We start from the raw sequence: 26,469 nt of genomic DNA on the forward strand, positions 1-26,469 counted from the left end.
TCCTTTCTCAGTATTGGGATGAACTATCGTATTCATAAGATAGCAGTTGTGTACGAGAAGCAATGAATTAACGATTCTGTACTATGATACATGCAGGCCCAATACCTTGTATAATCCAACCAAAATCAAATAAAGAGAGTCATAACTCGTAACACGTTAAACTCATTCATGATACTCTGTTTTGATATCCCCTGCAGCTGATGGTTCTCTGTTCAGCACGGCAAAGCCAGGAAGTCAGCAACCTAACGCCTAGATACTAGAAATGTTCCTTCCAGAATTTGAACCTGATGTCCCTGGTGGACGCCGTTTTGGCCGCTTCCCGGATGTGCCGGGCTGCCGCATTCGGGCCGCAAAAGTACACTCCGATCTCCGTCGTCATGGCCGCATGAAAGCCGGGCATGTACGTCTGGTCATGCAACCCATCTCGCATCGCCGTGAAGAGCCGGTTAAAGTCCGGCCGGCCGAAGTTCGTGCGACTCCGGAGCTCGGTAAGCGGGTCGACCTCCTGGCCGACCGAGTTGAGGTAGATGTTGGCGGCGGTGTCCTCGTCGAGCCGCTGCGTGAGGTAAGTGTGGATGCGCAGAAACTCGGCTCTGCCCTGACTGGCGGCGGCGCTGGCAGACTGGGACTCGAGCGACGACAGGAGGGCCTGGAACCATTCGAAGGAGGAGGTGTCCTTGCAGACCCAGATGAACTCGACCCGGCGGAGACGCCGGGGCGGGTTCGGGCCTGAGCGGAGGTGCCAGATGTTCTTGAGGATGGAGGCCCAGGGGGTGACGCCGATGCCAGTGCCGATGAGGACGGCAATTTCGTTCTCGAAGACGTCCTCGGCGGGGGCGCCGTAGGGCCCATCGATGAGGAGCTTGGGCATTTTCTGCCCGTTTTGGAGGGCGACTTCGTACATCCCCAGCGGGTCTAAGCCTTCCATATCTCTGGCCTGTGCGGGACCGCATCCGAGAGCGTCACCGAGCGCTCGGGTGAAGTCGCCTACTTGGCGGACGTGGATACTGACATACGGATCGAAGGGACAGGATGTGATGGTGAAGGGGTGCCACTGAGTGTTGGAAACCTCGGGAACTTGGATGAAGAGCCACTGTCCGGCTTTGTATTTCATGCTGTCCTTGCGAAACTGGATTTCCATCGCATCTGACGAGTTGTGAGATAACGGCAAGCACAGTAACAGGGCGGGGTTTCGCTTACCATATGGATGACGGATCACCTTTGTGATAACGGTGGCGCGTCTGGACCGAATCTCGCGATAGAGCCTCTCCATGAGGTAGAGACTGCCCCCTACCAGTTCCCACCTCCAACCTTCATAACCAAGGCAATGATTCCAAAATCTCTTCCCCGCAAATGGGGAGATTGGTTCTGGAGTGTCTCGCACGAAGCAACCAGTTGCATGTGTGTAGAGGGCCAGCAGAAAAGGAACGAACAGGTGGTGCGTGTACCAGAAAGTCTCGAAGGACTGCTGTCGAATACGATGGTGGGAAGTGGTATACATAAGCATCATGCATAGAAGCATGACATGGCCGGTGATTCCGCCTGCTTGGGTATAATGAATCTGGATAGCACTTACGGGGCGGATTTTGTCCTTCTCGATGTTGTAGAAACTTCGGTGAATTAGCCATCTGCAGAGAGCATTCAACGGCGTCCGACTTACTTGACGTAATGGGAAGCAACGTGTATGATAGTGAAGATGAGCATCGCATACGCCACCTGCCGATGAAACCATATAGATTCGTCAAGGGGCAGCCATCGAATTCGGGGTCTGGCGAGAGTAATGAGGTTCCGGCACATAGGCAGTACGATAAGAGTCCCATCAACGGTCAAGACAAGACCTGCAGCTCTGGAGAACCACACAGACCACTTCAATGCATTGAGGGCGTCCAATCTGTGGTTTGATGCTTGTATGTACCTGAACGCATATCCGTCAGCGTCATCCGGTCCCTCGAGCTATATCTGGACGTACCATCCTGCGGCGAAGATGCCAATATGTACACCCCAGAACAGAAAGTAAAACACAATCTTAGATCCTGTAAATTGCGAAGACAGTGGATGCCGCATGTTGACGGGGCTGAGTCTGGAGGATGTAATATCTGGGCAGAGGATTGGGGATCATCGACCGGCGAGGATCGATTACCCCTGAAGGGATCCCGGTTGGATTAATAGCAATGTTGTAACAGTCAACTACTTCTGAATTCCTTCAAAAAAGGATTGAAATCAAATCCAATGTCGGCAACTGGTGTGGGAGTTCGTGATGGATGTCGAACGCAGTCGCTTCAGGGGTGATAAGCGAGACAGTCATGTACCGATATTTCTTGTCAATGTCAGATCTACCAGAGCTAAGAGCCTCCATATAGGACCTTTCACGGTTATTATGGCCAAGAGAAGATCGCAATGCGGCGCGTAAGTGTTGCGATGCCGGACAGGTTAACGGCTAACGCTACAGGGCAAGTGACAGTCAAGGAGAGAAGCTGAGGCGAAGAGATTCATGATCAACAAAGTCTAACGGTATTAGAAGAAAGAATAAAGAACAGCATCTAGGATGGTTGGATAGACAGACCGAACTAGTTAGACATGATGGGATGACGTTGAGGAGGGCTTTTTTTGCAGGAAGTTCGCTTAGGTAGCTTGCTTGGTTTCCCAGCGCTGTGGTTTGGCTGCAGGGAGGAAGAAAGAGGGGGAAGGGGTCAAAGAAGCCACCAGCACAGGCAGGGAATCATAATAATAATCTTCACTTTGCTAATGATCTTTTTAAATATGCTATATTTAATCATTTACTGGATAGTGCTGTATTTTGAATTCTTAGCGCAAGTCAATAGTTATCCAGGCAAACGTCCATGCTCATGCACTTGGCGTTTATTTACTCCTCTGATTGATGCCTCTCTTCCAATCCTTCTGTGGCTGGCCAGTATCATCACAACCATCCATCTATTCCGTATAGGTGCTCATTTACACATTGAGTCTTGCCGGTCCATTGCCAATTACCCATCATACGATAAATGAGTAAAGTGACGGACTGGATAGAGAAAGTCTCCGCCTTTTGTCACTGTTCGGATATGATCTCTTCCAGGTCAAGAGCACGCCGAGATCGTCTGAGTGTGATAGATGCCATGCCTATCAGGAGTCCTCGTTCGGACTTGCCAGTTATTACGGTAAATCGCCAAGGGGCGTCTTTTCTCCTCGTCCTCTCGCTGTCTTTTTTCTGCTCTCCCAAGTTCCACTGGCGTTCTCAAATCCTGGGGGCTCCATCAGCGAACCATGTGGTGCCGGGATCAATCATGAACCATCCTAGCTAGTGCTATGGTCAAAATCTGATGTTGATTTATTTTTAACTCTTGTGCGCCCGGATAAACGCACCTGGATATTCTCTATCTAGGCACTCTGTACTACTGACTCTAGGTACTGAGAGCCATCGCCAGTCCCCAATGCTAGAAACAGCCAACTGACCAATCACGGACGTTCTGCAGGCGCTCATCTCCGTCACATTTCTTATAGCCAATCAGAAGACGAACTCTTGCATCTCAATCAGAACGCCTCCCCCAGATAAGTATGCCGATACTTGTGGTACCAGCCTTCATGTTTGTGTTCATATTAAATTTGATGCCAAATATAGTCCTTGGGCCCTGTTCATTTCAGGTATCTAGATATGTCTATTCATAGATATCTACCACTAATCCAAAGTTGACAATATCTCCGACCTTGCGCCGCTCTCGAGGGCCTGAAGAATCGTGCCTTAAAAGGAATACAAAACGAGGGGTAGTATTATAAGATATGCACGTGGATTCAAAGGTATAATCTCCGTCAATTAGATATTTACCTTGTTCCACCTAAAAACAAAGAACAATGAGATGGAAAGACGGTGAGACGAAGTCTGCTCTTTGAGACGTGCCGAAGTATAAGCTTGAATGGATCATCTCGACCGTTCGTTCTCGACTGTCTCATATACAATCGGTTCATTGGCATATCGGTTTCTTAAATCCTCGCCATCGCATTTAGAGTCAGAACTATACTGTACTTCCTGTAGAAGTGTCAACTGTCAAGTCATCGGAACAGAATTTCATAGAAGTAAAGGGACATTTTGGTGTCGGTCGAGTCTTTGAGATGCCGTTCTGTACAGTCCATTACTATTTCCCTTTTCCAGTAACTGAAGTCCGATATTCGCAAGATGATAGACTGCTCAACTCTGTCTTTTGAGGATTGTGATCACACAGCTGCATCGGCCGCTAAAGCGTGTTCCCGCTAATCTCCTGCAGTCTGTCACGCTCTGTGTCCTCTCCCACTCGTCCTCTTACTCGCTCATCCTGCACGTCTCATAGCGCCCAACTAGGGACTCCCAACCTACCAGCTTCAGCATCTCCAGGATTTCCCAGCTCGAATTCATTTAGTTTATTCGCTAGTGTCCATGCTCTCGCCCAATCGTTCATGCTTTCTCACTCTCTGCATGAAGAAGCCAAGAGGGGCTTCGACGGCCTCGAGCGGCCTTTCGCTTCAATTGGTTCTCAGCTTCAAGGCGATTGATCAGACACTGCGCGTGTCACAGTTGCTCTGACCATCCCAGAACGAGGAATCCTCTGCAGTGCTAAGTATTTATTTTTATGATTCTGCACTACTGCGTGGAGATATTCTCGCTAGTGATCATGTGGTCTCCTTCGCTCTGCTGATTTGGCACTGTGAGCTATCTATGTAACTAATCGCTTCCCCTCCCACTCATCCTGCCATCACGCTATCTTCACATTTCTTCGCAAGCCTTTGTCGTCTGATTTCGACGCATTGATCGTCTTCCGTTGATGTGATATCCGTGATACAAACCTTAAATTTTACGATTCGACTCGACTCATGCGAAGATAAGAGTAATTATACCTTTGTTCAACTGCCATGTCACTGTCACCGATCATTCCCTATGCGAGACCAACTGGCAGAGCGGACGTCTGATTACGGTCCACGACACGTTGAGCAATACTGAGCCCTTCGGTCTCTGCATGGAAGTCTTTCGCTGGACGAAAGCGTTCTTGTCAAATATACAGCGTCTAAGCCTTCAATAATCTCGATATCGTCGTATTCTTGTCGCAATGGGAAGGCTGATCAAAAACCACTGGGCCCGCTTGATCATCCTCACCGCTGCAGCTTGTATGTGATTCTTTAGTCTTCAGACTACACCACGACTAACTGACACATTGGCCTCCTAGATCAAGTAGGCAGCGCTGTGGAGGGCTTCATCTGGCCCAAGATATTCTGGGACTTCACCACAAGAAATCTTAACAGCGCTGTAAAACCTACCCCGATCCTCCAAATCCTCAACCTCATAATGGGCCTGCTCGGCATCGCATGGGAATGGCCGTTGAACCTCCTCGCTGGGACCCTACCACACCGCAGCATCGAAGTGCGACTCATCATGTACCCTCTAAGCGCTCTCCTCGCTGCCCTTCTCTACCAGGGGACGGATCCTGCCATCTACTATCTGATCGGAATTGCGGTCTACTTCTGGGCGTACACCGAAGGCGAGGTGAGTCTCTTGTTTCGATTTCCTCGCATACATTATCTGACGAATGACAGGTTGTATGTCCGGAGCCGTGGACTTTGCCGAAACGACACCTCCTCAAAGTATAACAGTCCGAAATCCCCATTATTGAAGAACTCTACATATCACGAAGTGAATATACGACGTAACGAATCATGAACAGGACTATAAGGCGTTGGAACCTGAAAGAATTAATACTCAGTCGCCAGGGCAGCAGGGGCGATTATGGGACTGTAACATATGGCCCGCCGGTATAGTGGGCTGGTCTAGAAGTCGAAGCTGCAAAAGGCCAGTGGGCTGCTTGCTCTTGTATATATTACATGTACCTGGACATATAAGTTAGAGTCGCTGATTAAGAAATCTCTCTCGCCCAGCTTAATACCAAACCTCGGTAATAGTCACATGACCGCCAGCAACCGTGCCTGAGTGGCAACGCCATTGTGATTGGATCCCAGAACAGTATTTCCCAGGGTAGATATCTCACGAGGAGGATAAAAGCAGACTTCACACAAAGTCATTCGAGTCAATAATATCAGGGTTGAAGGGTCCATGAGCTCCTCGCAGACCGTCTCCTGATACTCCTGCGAGAACCACTGACTCCATCACCACTAATCCGCACCAGCAAGGTCTTCGTCAACAGGCAAACATGTCGCCACCTGCTCCTGTTGTTGAGGACATTTCTCAAGGATGTCAAGATGAAGCTGTCATCGACGACGAATATGATGTCCCTGTGAACAAAAAGACCACTTTCAACGGCAGACTGAACCAATACTTTCATGCATCCAAGAGCCTGGCATCGACAAGGGAGTCGCTGTCAAAGGTCGCCTCAGCGCCGAATCTTCTAATGGCAACGATCAAGCGCAAGCCCGAGTCTCACTCAGAACCACCCAGTGATCCATCCAGCAATGCCTCGACACTTCAACCGCCCATCAAACGACCACGAACCCTCCGTTCAAGCCGATCCTCACCCGTAACCACCAGCCTTACACCACGCATCACCCGTTCCCGCTCCGCTTCTTCCACCACCTCGCTAGCTCCATCAAGACCCGACTCCCCTCTCACACCGTCCACAACTCCCGAAGAGACTTCCCGCTCTCGCTCCCGTCGCCGACAACCCTCCACACCAGCTACATCCTCCATCTGCCTCCTCCGCGACACCATCCCGCCGAATCTGATCCTACTCCTGGTCGGCGTAAACCCAGGCATCATGACCGGCACCACAGGTTTCGCCTACGCACACCCCTCCAACCTCTTCTGGAAACTCCTCCACTGGTCCGGCATCACCCCCATCCGCCACCCGCCCTCAGACACCTACCGCCTTCCCGAACTCTACAACATCGGGAACACGAATATCGTCGAGCGTCCGACGCGAGACGCAAGCATGCTCACCAAGGCCGAGATGGACGCGGGTGTCCCCGTGCTTGAGGCGAAGGTCGCGAAACAGCGGCCCGAGGCGGTGTGCCTCGTGGGCAAGAGTATCTGGGAGGCTGTGTGGCGGGCGCGCAAGGGGAGGGCGATCCGCAAGGAGGAGTTCCGGTATGGCTGGCAGGACGAGACGGAGAATATGGGGCGATGTGATGGCCCGGATGGATGGGAAGGCGCGCGGGTGTTTGTCGCTACGACGACGAGCGGCCTGGCTGCTGGGATGAGTATCGCGGAGAAACAAGCTGTGTGGAACGAATTGGGAAGCTGGGTTGTCCAGCGCCGAGAGGCGCTTGCGGGCAAGCTGCCTAGCCAATGATTTGCATATAGACTTCTCTACTGCCATACAATATATAGCTATACACATCACGATAATCTACGACAATTCTAACACAGTTAACCCAAATCTGAACTCATGTATCAATATCAGGACAGCAAGCTCAGCCCGCTATCTATTGTCCATTGAAATATGGTAATGGCCTAGCATTAGATACATATTCCTCAGATCCATTCCTACCACGGGAAGGAAACCCATAAATCATCATCACTCATAGAATGTAGTGCAGCATAGCGGCCAAGCCAAACCGCTCAAGCCCACGATTCAACTGGAGAACAACCACAGCCACGACCCCAATCTACCGGAAAGCAGGGCCATTGCTCGGGTTCGTATCGGCCTGGTGCTCGTTTTGCTAGTTCATAAATCAGCTTCCGCCCTTGACTTGAGACACGAAAAAAAAAGAAAGAAAACTTACAGTATAAGTCTGGAAAGATCCCTTCTCCAAGATCTTCACAATGCAATCATCGATATTGTGAGTCCCGAACTCATTGTCCAGACTGGCGTTGCTGGCGCCATCAAGCACACCCTGGGATCCGTGTCTGCAGTTCGCCTTGGGTTAGCATACGGATTATAGGTGGAAACAAATCAAATCAATTAGGTATAGGCATACCTGTGAGTAACAAAGATCTTGAACCCGTTTACTACGTCGGATAGGGGAATTGAGCGGTCGTTCTTCCAGTTCTTGAGGGCGGCGGGGTCGTCGATGAAGACGATGAAGTCGTCCGAGTTGCCCTTGTAGAAGACTTTGGAGCTTGGATCGTTGGCACGCATTTTGTTTGGTTTCTTGTGATGTTTAAGGTATGAAGTCGAGGTATGAAGAATTGATATGAAGGAAAAATCACGCTTCTGGGAAGTTCGAGAGGTCGTAAGGAGTGATCGCGTGAGGTGATGGTTGATGACGTCACTAAGGTGATATGCGGGGAGGAAGCTCACAGTATGAGAACGAAGCGTCTAGGCTAAGAGGGGAAAAAGGATATGATACTTGTCAGAGAGGAATTGGATATTGTTTCAGCAGAGGTCAATTATTGATTACAGCTGCTGCAGACCGAGTCCTCCTTATATAAGGTCGTCTGTTGAGGAACCTGCACAGCCATCAACCCCTCCGACGTCATCGGTCTCTCCCAGTTACGACTTTCATCCTCCAATTCAACTGTTGACGGATCCGCTTTGCCCAGCGCAACCCAGCCGATTGACTGCTACTGGGAAGCCTGGTGGGGAGATCTTTCATCATGTAATTCACTTGTCACCGTTATTCGACTTTGAGCTTAGGCTAATCCGTAGTCTCCTATGCTATTTCATTACGTCTCGCCAAGGGTGCAGCAATACCAGCCATGCCTATCCCCAGTCCTCTACCCACACTAACCCGGCAACCCCACTGCCTATCGAAGCAAAATGAACGAAAAGTGATCATAATAATAATAGTATACCATTTCTGTATCCCTGACAGTGATCCATGGCGTGTATGTCGTACTTTCAATGTGCATTGCATCATTGTGCTCCACCATCCATGCTCAAAGCTATATGCAAACCTCTCTTTGAGCTCCTCCGAGATACAGAGTTGAAGATGTCTCGTACTGACACTTTGGTAGAAGGTTGGTCTGTTTGCCCCTTATACTGCAAAGGCAGATCGGCATGAGAAGCAGACTTTTGTCTGGCCTGAAACCTGACAGTAAGAGCTCGTCGAACCGTTCCCATGCGACTCATAGGGGAGGCAGCCTTCTTGTCCTCGATAACAGGCAATTCGTCAGTTCTGCCCTTCTCACCCCGGCCGATTTGCTCATTTTTGCTGGTTTTTGCAGGAGCAAGTACTATGGCAGGACGCCTAGCGGTTGGAAGGCCTCCGGAACTAGAACGTCTGTACACCCCTTCCCGGATAGCTACCATAAGCTTACTAGGCTTGAGCAAGTCTTTGCCTTTCGCCGGAGGCATTCCAGGATAAGGCAGTGAGCTCTTTGTATATATGTTGAAGATGAATCGTTCCAGATCAACTCTATCTTGTCTTCTTGTTGTCAGGACCAGCGCTGAGGCCCAAGGGGGGATCTTTGGGCGTTCGATTTCTCCATCCGCCTCAGGCGATGCCTCTCCAGGCTTGTGCGTTTTTCTGATCACAATGTGCTGCAAATTCGCCTTATTCGCAGAAGTAGCCAATGAGTGGATGGAAGATTTTCGGGACAAGAGAGGTGTTAAACCCGTCGAGCATTCGAGTGGGAGTAGACCTAGCACCTCAAAGGAGTATAGATTTGATTCCGGTTGTCCTGCTGTCGAAACCTCGGTCAATGCCGCCGCCGCCCTAAGTATCTCGGTTTTCCATTGCTTCTCTTCAATCGCCGATGACGCGCTCAAGACCAGCTCGTACTGATTATTTCGATGTTCAAATATCAGCTTCCACGAAAATAAGCATCCGTAGCAACATAGCCCTGTATCGAGATTAAGCGTGTGCCACGGACAGGGAAAGAGGTCAAAAAGGGTCGGGATGTATGCCGCTTACCTCTCCCGTTTCTCAAGGTGTCGATCTTTAGATCACGGACGTACAAGCATGCTACAGCTCGGAGTCTTGAACAGCCGTCTCTTGAAGCAGCCAGAACAAGATAGCTCTCGAACAGAGCGCAGACGACGTATTCACCCACAATATCTGCCCGTAACTGGTAGGTCGCATGAAGGACGCCACATAGTTTGATGGGTCCCAATTGTAGGTAGATATCGTGAACAATGTCCTGCATGCCAGATCCCTGCTTGTCAGTAATCTCTGCGATGAAGAACGGTGACTATGTGTCTCACCGGCTCTGGCAATTCCAGCTTTTCCCTCAGCAGGAGTGTTTTTGCAATGAGTTCCCTTTGCCTGAGAGTTTCATTGGCTTGATTGACTCGCTCAATTGTTGGGCGAAGGCCATCCAGTACTTCTTTGATTTTGTCATGCGATAACGGGTCATCTTGGATCGGCGTGCAATTTAGTAGTTCCCTCAAGAACAGCTCATACTTACAAAGGCGCTGAACTGGCTGAGGCTAGTTAGCACAGAGATGGCGGATCTGGAAGCTGGGGTTGGGAAAACCTTGACGGCGAGATCACTCAAAGACATTGATCTGTTATCTGTCAAGAGCTTGTTCTCTAAGGACGTCACAGACTTTGAAAGAGATTCTATGCCTCCTTCGAAGGTCTCCCAATTCGGTATTGACCCGCGCAGAAGGCTCACGTCTTGCAAGAGTAGTTCAAAATTGCTACAGAAGTCTTCATAGAGCTTGAAGGACTTTGACTGCACCGAAAAGAGTTAGCACAATAAAGCGTCAGCCTGGATGCAAACACGTACCAATTCAGCAATCTCGTGCGCGATGTCATAGGCTTCCGAACCTTGCGCAGCCAATGAGTTGAGGTGGGCAATTATCGATGTCTTCAGGCTCTGCTTCCTCAAGGATCTGCTTTGAAGGTTATTAAGGCGTTTCAAGTCAATCGCCCTCAAGCCTTTAGCAACGCCCTGAGGGAACAGCTTATCAACCTCGGATGCGGCCGAAACAGACTTGGGGCTCACGGCACGAGCCCTGGCCAAGAAGGTCTGGTGCAGTTCTCGAATCTGTTGGACGTTGCGATATATCCGGGGTCTGACGGAACAAATGAGAAGTACCTGGTCATTGACGGGAAAAGGTCAGTTTCAAGGTCAATTGCACGAGATACTGCTTTCGGGCATACATCAGCAAGGGCTTTCAACCCGAATACGTAGTCGCTTTCGGTAGTGATGATCTCCCGAAGTATTTGACGCCTCTCAAGAGAGTGAAGTAGCACTGCATGGGATATCGAAGGGCTGACAGTAGGCCTCAAACTCTCGATTGAACCACGACCGCCCGAATGTATGCTCGGGTTGAAGGTGCTCTGTGTTGCAGCCCTTGATCTCCCTACGCTTTGGTCAGTGAAGCTCGCTGTTTTGACAATCCCCAGATGTGACGAGTGGGCTGATAATTGTTCCCATTGCTGATCTTGAAGGCCACAGTGAGGTGACCAGTCGTCGTTAGGGCACTTGGTCAACAGGATCTCGGGCCAACCTTCAACGTGTTTCTGGGCTGGTGATGGAAGACTCCTCTTCAGCCAGAACTCTTCAAACCATCTCCTAAACAATCCTGAATCAGTTGTTCGTCCGCCTGAGTCGTGAACTGAATCACTCGCATCCGCTACTTTCACTTCTGAGTTCGGAGGTTCCACTAGAAGGAGCGGTGTTTCGGATAGGGTATCCTCCTTGGACTCTTCCATATTTGCATGAGCATGCGAGACTAATCCAGAAGACCTTTCGTATGAACCGTTTGATTGACAAGTTCGAGAAGTTCGTTTCTAAAGATCATAGTGCAGGCGTGCAGAAACCGGCAGGCGCGGCAGGAGTCATCAGCTTTATGGAAGCTGCGACCGGCGCAGAGGAAGCAATGCAACGACAAACAAGACATAAATCTAGACGCCCGTTGTAGGATCTGCAGGACTGAAGATCGACCAACTGTAATGCTATACTGTCCATCCACCTCCTGTTTGCCTTGCGCTTCTGCATCGTTTCTGCCTGCCTCCTCCATAGCAGGAAAACACTGTGACAACACATTCATAGCGTCCTTCTTGGTTGATTAAAAACACGTGAAAGGAATACAAACACAGGAGTATTTGAAAGAGTCCATTTTATTATTTGACGGATTGAATCTACCTATACCTGGAGCGTAGACAATTAAATTAGTGGAACATGGAAGCTTGATGTGCCAAGAACAGCAAAGGAGCCTTTCTGACCCCGCGGACTTATCTTTTAAGGTGGACCCACCACTGTCGCCCATCCGTTAGCTCTCTTGGACTACGACCAACAACTTCCAAACAACACTATGATAGTCTAACTATACCTTGTCATCAAGGGATGGGAATACCCATGAACGATAATATTCACGCCCCCACTGTACCCTCTGGACCTACGTCCGGAGGGGTTCCCCGCGACCTGTCCAAGCTGTCCATGGTGGACCTGATGCAAGAGAAGGAACGTATCGAAGCAGAACTGGCGGCCCTTAGCGCCGTGCTGACATCTGTGAGTCTCCCGATCTACGCAGACGTCTCTGGATGTTCGGACTGATAATGTGTGTTTTTAGCATGGCGTGAATATGAACACGTCCCTGACGACGTTTGATGGTTTTCCACGAGACGATATCGACGTCGCGCAGAGTAAGGTATATCGGATTTCCATATGTGGCACGGAAACTAAATCTAAAGTATAGTCCGCACGACACGAGCACGAATAATTCACCTGCGAACCGACCACAAAGAAGTAATGAAACATCTCGAAAAGGGTCTCCATGAGCATTTCGCCAGCCTTCAACGTGCGCAAGCCGCCGTTCCCGCTGGCGGTGCGAACGGGACTGCAGTTCATCGAAGCAACTTGGGTGAGAACAGTTTATCAGATGCTGAAATGATTGGGACGCCGTTTGCCAAGGTGAACAGCGTCGTGCCCGGTAGTCCTGCGGATCAGGCTGGGTTGAAGGCCGGGGACACCATACGAAGCTTCGGAAATGTGAACTGGATCAATCACGAACGTCTATCTAAGGTAGCACAAACAGTGCAACAGAACGAAGGAGTAAGTGGTCGCATCCTCTTCTCAAGCTACACCTGGCTGACTTTACGCAGCGCATGATCGTCGTCAAGATTATAAGAAAGGACGGACCTGGGTCCAGTAACACTACTGAGCTGAGTTTAGAACTCATACCACGCCGTGATTGGGGAGGTCGTGGCTTGTTAGGTTGCCATCTTGTTCCACTGTGACAGGAGAACAGCAGGCCGGACTGACACTGGCTCAATGGCCCTTGCAGGAGTAAATGCATTCGTCATGGCGTCTGCTCGAGCCTTGCTCCTCTTCTTCTACTGTGATGAGAAATGCGGTATGGCTTTTATGATCGAGTCGATGGTAGGACTAAGCATAAATTGGCGTTACTGTTTGTTTAGGCTGCAAGCGGAGAACCGAAGTCCAAGAAAGAATGTATTAATAATTGAAGCATGGAACTCCAAGGTACCTTCGTGCCTAATCTGTAAAAGATGTAGAACATGGACAAATCAAAAGAGATAAGTGGGAAAATCGTACTTTGCAAAGTCGTAGATTTACTGGCTGCACGTGCCCTCAGGCGTCCTTTGGACCGCTATCTCGCGGGGCACTGTCATCCTCAGGCAACAACACGTGACTTCAACCTGTTGTGACCGACTCGGGGCAAAAATTCCATCACCAGAATAGTCTTTCGCTCTGCTTCTCCCTGGCTTCAACCGTTCTGTTGAACACACTTCTCTCCATCAACAGTCGCATACTTTTTTAACGACTTTCCATCATATAAATACAGCGTGATTTTCTCGCGACTTGACTTTTTTTCCCATTTTCAAACGTCACAGATTCATCGCCATGGCTGCTGCACCGAACTTTAAGCTTGTCCTTGTTGGTGACGGTGGTACTGGTAAGGCAAGTAAAATCATCCTCATAGTGCTTTTTACTCTTATGACATGCGGCATCTTGCTTTGCCTGCAATTACGAAGGGTCGACGCTCATTGACCTACTTGCGTGGACTTGATTTCCTCATCGCCTCCGCCGCCAAAGAGGGAAAAAAAACCACCCAGTGTCGAAATGCCTTGCGGGATCGCTAACATTCATACCTCGTAGACCACCTTCGTCAAGCGCCACCTTACTGGTGAATTCGAAAAGAAGTACATCGCAACTCTCGGTGTCGAAGTGCACCCTCTGACTTTCAGCACCGTATGCCCCGCCAAAAACCCCGCTCTGTCGTTCCACTTAGCTTCCTCGAGCCGACTAACCTTTCGCGACAGAACCTGGGAACGATTCAGTTTGATGTGTGGGACACAGCCGGTCAGGAGAAGTTCGGCGGTCTGAGAGATGGATACTACATCAACGGCCAGTGCGGTATCATCATGTTCGATGTCACCTCCCGTATCACGTACAAGAACGTCCCCAACTGGCACCGTAAGTTATTGTCAACTTAACATGGAGAGTGATGGCCATACTGATTATCACAAAACAGGTGATCTCGTCCGTGTCTGCGAGAACATCCCCATCGTTCTCTGCGGTAACAAGGTCGATGTTAAGGAGCGCAAGGTGAAGGCCAAGACCATCACTTTCCACCGCAAGAAGAACCTCCAGTACTACGATATCTCGGCCAAGTCCAACTACAACTTCGAGAAGCCCTTCCTGTGGCTCGCCCGCAAGCTGGTCGGCAACGCCGCCCTGGTGAGTTTTCGCGCCTATATAGCCTTGTGATTGCACTTTTAACTAACACGCCGACTCAGGAATTCGTTGCTGCCCCTGCCCTTGCTCCTCCTGAGGTCCAAGTCAACCCCGAGCTCATGGCTGAGTACGAGAAGGAGATGGCGACTGCCGCTGCCATGCCTCTGCCCGACGAAGAGGATGCTGATCTGTAAGCGTATCGCACAGATTGGATCGGGGGCGAATTGCGGTCATTCATCTTGCCTGCGGTTTCCTCCCGGTCATTTGGATTCATTACGCCATGCCTCGAGTTACGATACAACGATAGCGGTCGGTGGAAATAGCCTGAAGGGAAAGGTCGGCACTGTCATGCATTGGAATCTTACACAACTAGTAGTTTAGACGCTTATCACAATTTTGCTCCCTTTTTTTCTTTTTCGCGAACGATAACTCTATTTACGACAACAAAAAGCAAATCTGTTGACAAGATTGGGCCATCTACAGATGGTCCGAAAAAAAAGTTTCCATTCCGTCTCTTTGCTTCAAGGGGGTTATCTACTCCTCTTCCTTCCATACGTAGCCTTACAGCGTAAGCCACTGCAGGGCAAATAGACATACTTCCTAGGTAGAGTAATCCATGACCTCCATAAGGTAGCAAACATTCGCCTCATATGGTATCTTGTCGATTCCTTGAATTCCAACAAGCAACGTCCTAATTAATCGATTTATTGTGTGTGACGTCATAAGCTTTCTTTAATTGGATTAGGTCAAATGAACAGGACTACGTCTCAACCTGTTGTATACAACATCTAGAAATTTGAGCACTATGCAGATTGGCGTATTCATTATGGATGTACGTGAGTAGCAAAGTTGTGACATAGCATGAGATCTATGATTAAGGGTCAAGACTGCATTCTATCTGCTCTGCTCTGAGTCTGCCGATGTCGTAATAATAAACACGAACTTGTCCGAAATGTAGATAGGAAAGAAGTCGAATACAAAATAAGAAGGGGAAAGGTAGCGATCTAGGGTATCGTATCTGAAGTAAAGCCGAAACGGACGCAAAATGCCGCCAACGCCTACCGCGCATATTGAAGATGAGGAGCCGTTACCGAACGCCCTATAGAAAAATCCAGTTAGTTTCTAGTACAAAGGTTCGAGGAACGGGTTGGCATACGAATAAATAGGCCAGTTCCTGAGTTCCCAGGCGAGAGACCTTCTTCAAGGCCTTCTCGTCCAGGGCACCCTCAATGAGCTCGCGTTTTTTCTCCTGAAGTTCAAGGATACGGTCCTCGACTGTCTTTTGTACGAGGATTCGATGGATCTGAACCTGGCGCATCTGTCCAATGCGATGAGCGCGGTCGATGGCCTGTTCCTCGATGTAGGGATTCCAGAAGGGGTCGAAGATGATGACCTGAGACGCAGCGACGAGGTTCAGGCCCGAGTTGCCGGCTTTCAAGGAAACCAGCATAATCTTGCAGTCTGGGTTGTCGGTGAATTCCAGGACGGCGGCATTTCGATCACCAGGTCTCATGCTGCCGTCGTAGCGGCGATAGCCCCATCCTCGACGCACGATTGGGACCTCGAGGAGATCCAGCAGCGATGTGAACTGGCTAAAGATGATCGTCTTCTCGCTATCCTCTCGATCCTGAATCTCCTGAAGGATTTCGAGAGTCTTCTCAATCTTTGCACTGGTGACCCAAGTTTTCTCCAATCGGCGAAGGTACTTCTGTTTCGATTTGATATTCTTCGATGCCTCCTTCTTGAGTTCCGCAAGGCTCTTCTTGGTCTTCTTGGCTTTCTTTCCCTTCTTTGTCTTGGACTTTCCGACTGATGCCGGGTCATCCTCGTCATCAACAATGAATCGAGACAAACTTTCATCATCGTCGTCGTCGTCGTCGTCATCGCTATCGTCGTGATCCTCATCATCTTCTTCGTCACGAAGAGGCTTAAGGGACCCCACTTGATCGGGATCATCCTCATCCGGAGAATGAATCTTCTTGAAAGTCAGATGGTCGGTGACCTTCTTCGGATCGATACGACCGCGACAGTTCGGACACTTGATCTCCGCTGCACCATCTTCGCCACGCTGCACGGCAAGGGAGGGATCCGTCATCCTAGAGAAACACTCGGCACAAGCACTATGGCCGCATGGGAAAAAGATAATGGGATTGTCAACTGCGTCGATACAAATGGGGCACTCAAGGTTTTCATTCTCTTTGAGACGGACCACAACCTCGTCTCCGAAAGCTTTCGCGTTGGCGACGAGATCCAGCTCGTCAGTAGCCGCATTGACCTCGACACTAAAATCGGTCATCAAGTGTGGGTGGCAGCAAGCCTGACGAAGCCGAAGAAGCAGAACGAGGATGTTGGAGTAGTTTCTTCCAACGGTGTTAGCCTTGAGATACTTGTTGAACTGAACTTGAGTTTTGCTCTCAAGCGCATCGTAGATCGCCTGTTCATCCTCGCTGAACACAGCATGCACCTTCTCTGAAATCCTGGGTGGGAGCCGTAGGATTGGCTGGCCGTCGATCTTCGATGCCTTGGTCCGTCTAAGCAGAACCGCCTTCAGCAGAACCTGCAGTTGTTTCATAGCTTTATCGCGAGGCTCGCCAGGTGGACCCTTAAGTGGTCGGGTAAATTCCTAAAATAATTGGTCAATATTCAATTCTCAATTAGCCAAACACGGCATAATCATCGACACTTACTTTGTTGAAACGATCGATGCTGGAATAAGGTCTGATTCGAAGGAATTTCAACAATGACTGTAGTTCTTCGACAGTGTTCATCATTGGAGTTCCGCTCATACACCAACGATAGGTGGAATTGAGACGGCAACATGCTTGGGCGGATCTCGTATTTCGATTCTTGATGCACTGAGCTTCGTCTATGATGACTCGGTACCACAGACTGCTCGGCCCGAGGCATGGCAGGTTCTTCAACAAAGTTCTGGATAAAGCCTCCTCGTTCGCGCCAGCCGACTGTAGTTCGTCATATTTTTCCCTGCGCTTCAGTTCCGAGGACAAGGTTCCGAACGTGGTGAGAACCACGTCGTAGTCTTTCAGGTCTCTGTAGCCGACCGCTCGCTTGTCACCGTGTAGAACATAAACGGAAAGTTGATGCCTACCCGGCTTGAGAGCCTTCTGAATCTCTCGCTTCCACTGCTGCATTAAAGAGACCGGAGCAATAATCAATGTGGGTTTCCGCTCTGGATCCGTAGACGGGCGGGACACCATGAGAGCAATGGCTTGTATGGTCTTTCCCAAACCCATATCGTCGGCCAGGATACCGCCTTTCTTTTCGCTCTCTTCCATAGTCTTCATCCAAGCAAGCCCCAGTTTCTGATGCTCTAGCAAAGTGTATCTAAGCGCATCTGGGGTGCCTTCCCGCTTTTCCTTGGCAATTTCGGTGTCAGGTCTAATTGTTTCGAGCAATTGTTTGATTTCTTCCTGAACTTGCTTGGGATCCACACCAGGCTCATAGAAATCACTAGATCGGGAAAATATTGTTAGCATGATGATGCAGTTTCAACCTCAAGGCGCAGAGCAGCATACCTATAGCCCTTCAACGAAGCATAGTAATCATCAGCAGAAAGTCCGGCGGGCAAGCCGGAAGAGCCTGAGGGTGAAAAGTACGACGAAAATTCTTCAAAAACCGATCTTCCCGCCTGCTGTAACATCTGCCGGCTTGCTTGAAGCCTTGCCATAGTATTGTGCAAGACACTGGGGCCGTACACGGAACTTTGAGGAGCATTGTGTCCCGGTGGAATCGAAGGATGAACAACTGGGACGTATCTTGCCACGCTTGGACGATTCGGATAATGACCTGGACGCGTATTATAGCTCGGATACAGTCTGTGATGGCCTTGGGGTCTGGCCTGACCATTGTGGAAATCTCGGGGTGAGATCTCTGCTATATCGCTGTCATCACTATCGCGCAAGGTAATAAGTGGTAGATGCTGTACGTCTGAATGGCTCAGTTCAGGGGATGACGGAATGCTGTAGGCTGAGCGCGAAAGATCCCCAAGTGGCGTATTGATGGAGCGATGCTCGGGAATGGAAGATGGTCCCGCTTCGCCGCGATATACCAGGGGACCTTCAGAAGGAAGCTGAATGGACGACCCTGTATAATTCGTAGAGGCGGTGCTGCGAGCTGAAGCTGGACGAGGAGGTTCATACAGCCCGTTCATGAGCATACGGGCATATTCTTCGTCACGCCGCTCCTGCTCCTTTCGCTCTTCGAGCCATTGCTCTGCTTTTCTCTGCTCTTCCTGGAGTGCGCGCAGAGTATCGTCATTGTCTAAGCCCAAAAGTCGCTTCAGTTCCTCAGACTCATCATCCAATTGGCTCTGAGAAGACGCTGTGCTAGACTCAGAAGGACTTCTGTCGTCTGTTGCTCGTTTCTGTGGCCGTGAAAGGTTAAAGTCCACGCTAGATCTCTCACGCCGGCGCTTCCGACTGGATCCTGCCTCCAGAGGAAGACCTGCAGGTACCCTCGAAGGGGACATCGCAGAGCTAGAGCTAGAGGAAGCACGCCTGTGCGTCGATCCTCCTCCGAGTGGCCGATCCAGGTCATCATCGTCATAACCATATGAGCTCGAACCCTTGTTATTGTTAGCATTATCTGTTGACGCTCTTAATATACTCCCTGAGGAATGACCTACGCTTGTGGGGAGTTCAGCCTGAAATGGCCGTCTTGCAGGAGACATAGCAGAGCTTCCCCATTGAGGAGGACTCAAAGCACCGTTTGAATGTGGAAGAGCGGCGCCGTCTAGCTGTGCATGAGGCAATGGCGAGCCAGGCGTACCCGAACGGGCAACCGGAGAACGTGTCTCAGGAGTGGCTTGGCCGCCCTGACGCAGTCGCGCAAGGCGCGTCTCCAGGTCTCTGATAATGTCGAGTAATTCTTGTCTCTCTTCGACAGCATTTGGCCTTTGCTCGTTTAAGCTTTGCAGGATGACTTGATGCAGTTGAAGGTCGTCCTCGAGATCGTCAATGGACGCATCCTCCGCGATATTTGCCATGCTTGAGTGGAGGCTCCCAGAACAGCCTGTCGCCTAGAGCGTACGAGAGTCGCTAGCCAAGTGGCGAAAAAAAGTTCAATCAACTGTCCACTAATCTTAGATAGACGTTAAATGAGCGACATGAGAACGAATCAAGAAGATGATAAACAGTTGAAGACTCAAATGGAGTTGATGGTTTAAGGATTCTGGTGTTCCTTCTTGGCAGAAAAAAGCAACAGATTAAACAACACGAGAGACGTCGAAACAAAGAGTGAGGGAAGGCTGAGCAGTCCTGGAGGAGTCACAGACAGAGTATCTGGCTTCCTCTGTTACTTTCTCTGACCAGCGCAACCGATATTCAAAGAGTGTGTGCCTAGTTGACTTTGGAATGGGAGTAGGGAGCTGGAAAGGAGATCTATCCAACACGGTGGCGACAGCGCGGATACTTCTGGTCAATTTTTTCTCTGGACGGATTTCTCCTTCTGTCACTCAGGTTATAGCTGACGGGTCGACACATTGATTCTGGTCATAATGACTCCAGAACTTTCAATGTCTGACAAAATCCATGGGTCCATTAAGAAATATCGGTTTTTTGCTAGTTGTCTCTCATTCTGATGACGTCCTAAAATGGAACAAACTCATCAAGGACAAATACCTCTTAGAACACCCACAATAATCACGTTCAGTGATTCACTTCATATTATTCGAATAGAACAGTCACCTTCTACATGCTTGGAGCAGAGCAATTCTTAGTATGCAGAGTCGGGCCACACAATATGCCGTCGCAAAACATGGTCTTATATTTGATACTAGAAGCCCCTGTGAGGATTTTTCAGCGAGACAAGTTGTTCAATCACGATGGGTACGATTCGCAGCCATGATTTCCATCTAAGCCGTGAACTGCTACAAGGGAAGATCTTCTTTATGTTGATATCGAGTAGATATTGTACTTGGTTTACAGGCTAGAATTATCGTAGCAAGGATTTCCCGTAAGGGGACCACTATGCGATCAATTATGCTAGGTGATAGCGCGTCATTATATGTATAAAATCTCAAGCACACGATCATTTCCCTTTATCCATTTAGCATCGAAAACATCAGAGTCAGTGAGGTTCGGTGCTATCACTGCCATGACTGGAAGAACAATTTACCCGTGTAACGAGGAAGCTTCGGGGAAATGGGCCGGTTCATGTGGATTTCTCAACTGCTTGTGCTGGTAGTTGAGACTAGGTTAAGTAAGTTCTCGCATCGCTTTCTGTTCTGAGTATGGTTGAAGCCACTCAGATAGGCATAGAGTGGGGGAGAAATTCATCAGTTATTGTGTCGTGGGCCCGTAGCCGTGGTCTGTTCCTGGATTCAATCTCTCATCTCTGGAGTGCTTTGCCAAATTGTAATGGAACAGGTCCCTTGGTCTGAGGATATATTTATATTGATCGGTAGTGATGCATATCTACACCCTCTATTCTTACCCCGTATAGGAGACAGTCTCAGTTTCAAGTGACTGTCTGCATGAATAAGACAAAATGCCACAATGCATCATCAGAAATTGATGGTTACCCCATTCCATGGAATCTCAGCGATCAATCACAGGGAGCCTCCAGCCTCGGCAAGTTCGAAAGCTGACAGGGCTTGAAGATCCCCGACCGCCCCCAGCGGAATTCACATGTCTCCCCCGAACTCTCCGGGGAAGCTGATCGTAATCCCAGCTCATAACTACCTAATAAAAAGAACAATATCCCCAGTCTTTTCTTCTCCTTTTATCGTATCTGACTTCGTACTATCAACTAACCCTCACTCCTTCATCCAACCCTCAAAAACCCAGAGCAGCCATACAATCCATCACCATGTCTCTCAAGAACGGTACGTCATCCCCGCACCACCTAACCAACCAACCTAGAAGCGATAGCCCAACTAACAAGACCCCGGGAAAACAACAGACGCCTTCCCCTCCTCCGCCGCCTTTGACGTGATCAACTCCGCCCTCCAGTCCGACGAAGCCGAGCGCAAAGAGGCCATCAAGAACGCCAAGGCCGTCGTCTCGTTTAACCTCAAGAACGCCTCCGGCCAGGAGGACAGCTGGTACCTCGATCTCAAGGACAAGGGTGTCGTCGGCAAGGGTGCTGCCCCCGCCGGTGGAAAGGCTGATGGTTCGTTTTACTCCCTCGTCCAAAGTTCAGTGTAGTGGGTTGGATGGGTTCAGGCTGACCAGCGATTCGAAATTAACAGTGACTCTCTCCCTCTCCGATGCGGACTTCGCTTCCCTGGTTAGCGGCAAGGCGAATGCGCAGCGGCTCTTCATGGGCGGCAAGCTCAAGATCAAGGGGAATATCATGAAGGCGACGAAGATGGAGCCTGTGCTTAAGAAGGCGCAGAGCAAGGCTAAGCTATAGATACCCTTCGTGCCGCGTTTTCTGGATCGCTTTTTTCTCGACGATGTATTTATTTGCTATATAACGAATACACATGTCCTATCACTTTATATTCACATGAGGTTCAAGTGTCTGGAAAGTGGACAATTGAAAGAAACAACAGTGTCAATATGCAAAAAGAGAAAGTAGCCGAAGCTAAGAGAAGGAATGGTAGGCTGCCGGATAGTACGGCTATAAGGTGAAATAGGCGATAGTGTCCGCGTATGTGGCAAGATTATCGGTGTACAGCGCCAGTGAGGCCCCGTTCTTCACGATCATGTTTGTCGTTCCCACGGTGCTTAGAGCGTAGACGACCAGCCCGCTGGTGCTGCCCTCAATGCTAAAGATTTCACTCTGGCATTGCCCGCCAGGAAAGTTGGAGCAGGAGGTGCTGTAGTAGTTGAAGAAACTGTAGAGGCCTGCACCGTAGATAAGAGTGTTCTGACTGTTCAAGACCCTGAGACCAAGCGCATCGCAGTTCCCGGGTAGGCAGCTGCTGTAGTCTGGGTCATTGAGAGCCGTGTTCCTGGGATATGGGCTATTGGCTGCGTTGGGATTAGGTTGGTAGTATCTGCTTTGGTCAATAAAATTCGCTATTGAGAAGTCAGTTCTTGACTCACGGTGTTTCTGTCTGGATGAAGCTCGTAACAACAGACTGAGAGCCCGAGAACTGATACTGATACAGCGAATGGTGCTCAACTCCGGTACCGTACCTGGAGTTGAAGTCAGTTTAAAGAAGACAAAAATGCGAGTGGGCCAATTAACTCACAGCCAAATGTTCTTTCCTTCTACCAGAAGCCCTCGGCCGGTGTAGACGGAGATCTGGGTATCGCCACCGTTGTCGAGGTCATGATCGGCTGTCCACAGCCAAACGTTCTCGAGGTAGACGTTACTCGCACTCCTCGTGATATGCATCGACATGTAAGCCGCTTCGCAGGCTACGGATACGGCTGCGGAGGTCGGGCACTGTACGGCTTGTAGGCTAGAACCCGCAAATCCGCCGATTCGTGTGTGAACATCCCACATGCCTGAGCCTTGACTTGTCGCCAAGTTCCACTCGATAAGCACGGCACCAGGCGTCGAGCCTTGCGTGCTAACGATCATATCTGACCATTCGATGGTTCCAGACTCGCCTGCCTTACCAACTTGGATCACCGGCACAGGCTGGTTGATGTTGGACCACAGACTCCCGCTAGCCATGATGACCGGATATGATTCTCCTACAATCCGCGATCCAGGGGGTATGTAGAGTGTGCCCGTCACCTTGTACACACCCTGATCGAAATAGACAATTCGTCCTAAACCCACTGCTGCGTTAAGAGCAGCTTGAATTGCGGCAGTGTCATCGGTTGAGCCATCGCCCTTGGCTCCAGCACTTCGTATGCTCAGGAACGAAGACGTCGGAGACGCTTCATATTGCGGCTTTGACTTGGTATAATATCTTGAACTCCCACTAGACAGTAGAGCGCTGGGTCTTGTTGGCGCAGTAATTGCACCCTGAAAGTTGGTCGGTCCGGAAGGAGTATATTTGTGTCCCTGACCCCACGCAGCGATGGTCATGGCTCCCGTTGACCCGGCAAGAACGGTGCCACTTGGGCCCTTGACAGCCACGGGAACGTTGTTGAGGGCCACATTCTCCAGAATCAAGCTACCATTGCTCGAGCTCGAGCTCTGCCAGGCTGTCTCAACGAATACAGGACAGTTCTCAACCGTACTGTCAAGTACAATGGCAGATCCAACCAGCTGAGCTCCAGGACCGCCGTTGGCAATTGAAAAGGCCGTGGTGCAGTTTGTCACAGTGAGACCTTGGTATGTCCAGCCCCAGTTCCAAATCTGGGAGATACCAACAACGGCGTCGGAAATGCGCAGATTGCGCATGGTGAATTGTTGGTTTCCGATGTTGAATCCATACAAACCGCCTACGGTCGTAACGTCGGTTATAAAACCGCCAGATCCTTTAGGAAATACTCAGCTATGCCTCGCTTCGTACAGAACAGATTTATGGCTTACCGTTCTCAATGAAAAGACCTTGATGCTGCGTCCCGGCGCCAGAACTCATCAAGATCTGGACATTTTGAATGCTCGTAGCTTGGCCGGTAGGCCAATGAATACCGGTGGCAGCAGTGCCCGCAGGTATAGCAGTCAGATCGAGGATCAAATTGCGTATTTGCCTGAAGAAGACGTTCGTTGATGTCCAACCCTGGTTACCGTCGCTCTGATATTGATCCCCGTCTATCAGACCCAGTCCTCTGAATCCTGGCGTCGCCTTGATGACAGGAAGTGAGTTTGGATTGCCAATAATCTGGGTAAAGTAGTAATCAATGATCGACGAAGAGATTATGTATGTGCCAGCCGGGAAGTAGACAATCGCAGGTGTCGTAGTTGAAGAGTCGCGACTTGCTGGGGAGAACCGACCACCATCGCTCATAGCTGCGTTGATCGCAGCAGTATCATCCGTTACACCATCACCTGGAAATTCTAATAAGAACGCGAACCGCCAGTATCGCGACGCGAGGACACACCTTTAGCACCGTAGTCCTTGACGTTGCGAAAGACCTTGTAAGTAGAAGGGTTTGGATTGAAGGCCGCGATGCCCTGATGAGCGATGTTCGCAAGCCAGTATGCCGGATCAGCAACCGCTGCAGCTGCAGCTGCAGCAAGGTTAGAAGAGTGCCCTACAGCTGCTGAAGACTCAGCAGCCGCCGCGACTGTCGGGGAGGCGCTGATCACTCCCGACGCACTGGAGGATGGTGCAGCAGAGGGGCTTCGAACAGGGCTGCTCAGAAGCTGGGCGCGGACGCCGGCAAAGAGCCAAACAGAAACAGCAAGCCAATTGACACGCATTTTGGGATTTTCCCGAAGCAACTCAGGTTGGTGAGAATACAGTCATGAAGAAGGGGCCTTCCATCACAATACGTCGGGGCATTTGCGCATTCTTATATGCAACGTACTGCATATGAAGAGTCACAATTCTCAGATTCGGCCGCTTCATCTTCGAAATAAAGTGGACGTGCCTTCAGGATACTCTCCTAGCCAACCAAAGCATTCAAGTTCATCTAGGTGTCAGCGGGCCTACCCTAAATCCCGACATCAGACATGACACGGTGGAGGGCTAGGGAAAAGCCGAACGCCACAGGCCGTATCTACATGGACAAGTGAAAATGGCATTGCCGTATTGGGAAATACCTCATTTTAAAAGCGGCATTCTTGCTGGGGAAAGCTGGGGGAGACGGCTGGAGAACAGGGAAGAGTACACGGTGTGACATGCTTTGAACCCTGTCATCATGACTGATAGTTGAAGAAACGTCTCAAAGGAAGCAACGCAATCATTTCAAGAAGCAAAATTGGGCATACGGTGTGACGGTGTGATATGCATGGTTGTGACTGAGTCGGCGCAGCGTTTCCTTCAGCCATTGAGGTGAGAGTGCACTCCGATCAGGGGGTTGATCCATCTCAAATTCTCAAATAGTACTCCATAGTCTGGCTGATCAGCGTGAATTTTTTGGTCCTGAATGGGGGAAATATTAATTTAAAGTAGAGCTTAAGGCGACTCGATTTGCTTTGATTCATTGTGCTATTCCTCTTTGAAGCAAGCGGCAAGCCTTCGGCACTATTCAAAAGCCGCGTCCACCCCCATGCAGGGGTGTCAATGTGACTGAGACACCCCAGATGACTCGGCCAATGTGACTTGAAATCGACTGCTGACCGGGATGGAGCAGCACTCTGTAGTATGCAGAAGGTCATCAGCCTAACTCATTTAAGAGGAAGACTTGAATGCCAAAGTTTCAAACAGAGTAATAGCTAAATGTTCTTCAGAAGCCTCTTGGCTGCAGGTCCAGGGACAGTCCGACTCACCGAAGTGCGGAGTAGTCGTCTCAGTAATTATGGAGCAAGGAAGATCCACTTTACTCCAGTCTGCCAACATTGTACAGAGTAGATATCAACTCAGCATACTCCGCAGGTTCATTCTATTGAGCCTCAGAATTGAGACAAAACCTTTAAATACTACTTCCGTGGAAAGATGGTACTTCATCTACTCGAGAGACAGAACTGATTACTGTGCACTGTAAGTCTATAACGAAGCCGTCATACCAAAGACGTTATAGCAAAGCCGTTATGTTAAAGCCGTTATACTAAAGCAGGATAACAAACCTGGTATATTAATCTTCGGCATAAGGTTACCCCACGCAAGGAACGGAGTTATATCGGCCAGGCAGACCACCCACACATCTCAGACGGCTCGTCAAATGTAACTTCTGTCAACTGAGAAATGTAACCATAGACCACACACGCATTGTATGATGATCATTTCGGATCAAGCTTGAGGGCATCAAGTTGGTGACTCCTCAGTCAAGCAAGTATCCTTCGACTCCGAAGGCTGCGGTGTTAGCATCCAAAAGAAATTCAATGTTCACTAAGTCCGTTTCCGAAAGTCGCTGGTAGCCAAAAGAACCTGCTTGGGCAGACGGTGTCTAGTAAGATCACAAAACTTCTCAGGCACATGTAGTCGGAATATGTCTTCCCGCGCGTTATGGCTATGCACTTGATTGGAGCCGGCAAGCCACTACTGGCAGGTT

At 49.7% G+C, this 26,469-nt stretch overlaps 10 protein-coding genes across 10 annotated transcripts; 5 read left to right on the forward strand and 5 right to left on the reverse strand.

Annotated features, from left to right (window-relative positions):
- Window positions 1-256: 256 nt before the first annotated feature.
- On the reverse strand, window positions 257-2,064 carry Aud_004050 (putative NADPH oxidase (NoxA); the record flags this gene model as incomplete). Its single annotated transcript, XM_043288992.1, has 4 exons — window positions 257-1,146; window positions 1,201-1,610; window positions 1,661-1,915; window positions 1,970-2,064. 4 exons carry the CDS (start codon window positions 2,062-2,064, stop codon window positions 257-259), a joined length of 1,650 nt encoding a protein of 549 aa, XP_043144927.1.
- A 3,008-nt stretch (window positions 2,065-5,072) lies between these two features.
- On the forward strand, window positions 5,073-5,610 carry Aud_004051 (uncharacterized protein; the record flags this gene model as incomplete). The annotated part of the gene is made up of 3 exons (XM_043288993.1): window positions 5,073-5,130; window positions 5,190-5,506; window positions 5,557-5,610. The coding sequence occupies 3 exons, from the start codon at window positions 5,073-5,075 to the stop codon at window positions 5,608-5,610; spliced, it is 429 nt and encodes a 142-aa protein (XP_043144928.1).
- Window positions 5,611-6,167: 557 nt separating this feature from the next.
- Aud_004052 (mismatch-specific DNA-glycosylase) lies at window positions 6,168-7,262 on the forward strand (the record flags this gene model as incomplete). The annotated part of the gene is made up of 1 exon (XM_043288994.1): window positions 6,168-7,262. One exon carries the CDS (start codon window positions 6,168-6,170, stop codon window positions 7,260-7,262), a length of 1,095 nt encoding a protein of 364 aa, XP_043144929.1.
- A 316-nt stretch (window positions 7,263-7,578) lies between these two features.
- Window positions 7,579-8,051, reverse strand: Aud_004053 (SBDS family protein; the record flags this gene model as incomplete). The annotated part of the gene is made up of 3 exons (XM_043288995.1): window positions 7,579-7,632; window positions 7,696-7,819; window positions 7,891-8,051. 3 exons carry the CDS (start codon window positions 8,049-8,051, stop codon window positions 7,579-7,581), a joined length of 339 nt encoding a protein of 112 aa, XP_043144930.1.
- Window positions 8,052-8,768: 717 nt separating this feature from the next.
- On the reverse strand, window positions 8,769-11,517 carry Aud_004054 (putative Rho guanyl nucleotide exchange factor; the record flags this gene model as incomplete). Its single annotated transcript, XM_043288996.1, has 6 exons — window positions 8,769-9,697; window positions 9,769-9,994; window positions 10,059-10,277; window positions 10,331-10,531; window positions 10,586-10,897; window positions 10,963-11,517. 6 exons carry the CDS (start codon window positions 11,515-11,517, stop codon window positions 8,769-8,771), a joined length of 2,442 nt encoding a protein of 813 aa, XP_043144931.1.
- A 634-nt stretch (window positions 11,518-12,151) lies between these two features.
- Aud_004055 (putative 26S proteasome non-ATPase regulatory subunit Nas2) lies at window positions 12,152-13,044 on the forward strand (the record flags this gene model as incomplete). The annotated part of the gene is made up of 4 exons (XM_043288997.1): window positions 12,152-12,316; window positions 12,378-12,450; window positions 12,504-12,859; window positions 12,910-13,044. The coding sequence occupies 4 exons, from the start codon at window positions 12,152-12,154 to the stop codon at window positions 13,042-13,044; spliced, it is 729 nt and encodes a 242-aa protein (XP_043144932.1).
- Window positions 13,045-13,669: 625 nt separating this feature from the next.
- Aud_004056 (Ran family GTP-binding nuclear protein) lies at window positions 13,670-14,697 on the forward strand (the record flags this gene model as incomplete). The annotated part of the gene is made up of 5 exons (XM_043288998.1): window positions 13,670-13,726; window positions 13,925-14,017; window positions 14,089-14,242; window positions 14,301-14,506; window positions 14,566-14,697. 5 exons carry the CDS (start codon window positions 13,670-13,672, stop codon window positions 14,695-14,697), a joined length of 642 nt encoding a protein of 213 aa, XP_043144933.1.
- An 893-nt stretch (window positions 14,698-15,590) lies between these two features.
- On the reverse strand, window positions 15,591-19,505 carry Aud_004057 (DEAD/DEAH box helicase; the record flags this gene model as incomplete). Its single annotated transcript, XM_043288999.1, has 5 exons — window positions 15,591-15,602; window positions 15,660-17,126; window positions 17,191-17,971; window positions 18,037-19,085; window positions 19,146-19,505. 5 exons carry the CDS (start codon window positions 19,503-19,505, stop codon window positions 15,591-15,593), a joined length of 3,669 nt encoding a protein of 1,222 aa, XP_043144934.1.
- A 1,823-nt stretch (window positions 19,506-21,328) lies between these two features.
- Aud_004058 (SCP2 sterol-binding domain-containing protein) lies at window positions 21,329-21,874 on the forward strand (the record flags this gene model as incomplete). Its single annotated transcript, XM_043289000.1, has 3 exons — window positions 21,329-21,344; window positions 21,404-21,631; window positions 21,711-21,874. The coding sequence occupies 3 exons, from the start codon at window positions 21,329-21,331 to the stop codon at window positions 21,872-21,874; spliced, it is 408 nt and encodes a 135-aa protein (XP_043144935.1).
- A 210-nt stretch (window positions 21,875-22,084) lies between these two features.
- Aud_004059 (glycoside hydrolase family 55 protein) lies at window positions 22,085-24,736 on the reverse strand (the record flags this gene model as incomplete). The annotated part of the gene is made up of 5 exons (XM_043289001.1): window positions 22,085-22,463; window positions 22,513-22,605; window positions 22,662-23,847; window positions 23,903-24,361; window positions 24,415-24,736. The coding sequence occupies 5 exons, from the start codon at window positions 24,734-24,736 to the stop codon at window positions 22,085-22,087; spliced, it is 2,439 nt and encodes an 812-aa protein (XP_043144936.1).
- Window positions 24,737-26,469: the final 1,733 nt, after the last annotated feature.

This window comes from Aspergillus udagawae (genome assembly GCF_001078395.1).
Source record: "Aspergillus udagawae IFM 46973 DNA, scaffold_3, whole genome shotgun sequence".
Lineage (NCBI taxonomy): Eukaryota > Fungi > Ascomycota > Eurotiomycetes > Eurotiales > Aspergillaceae > Aspergillus > Aspergillus udagawae.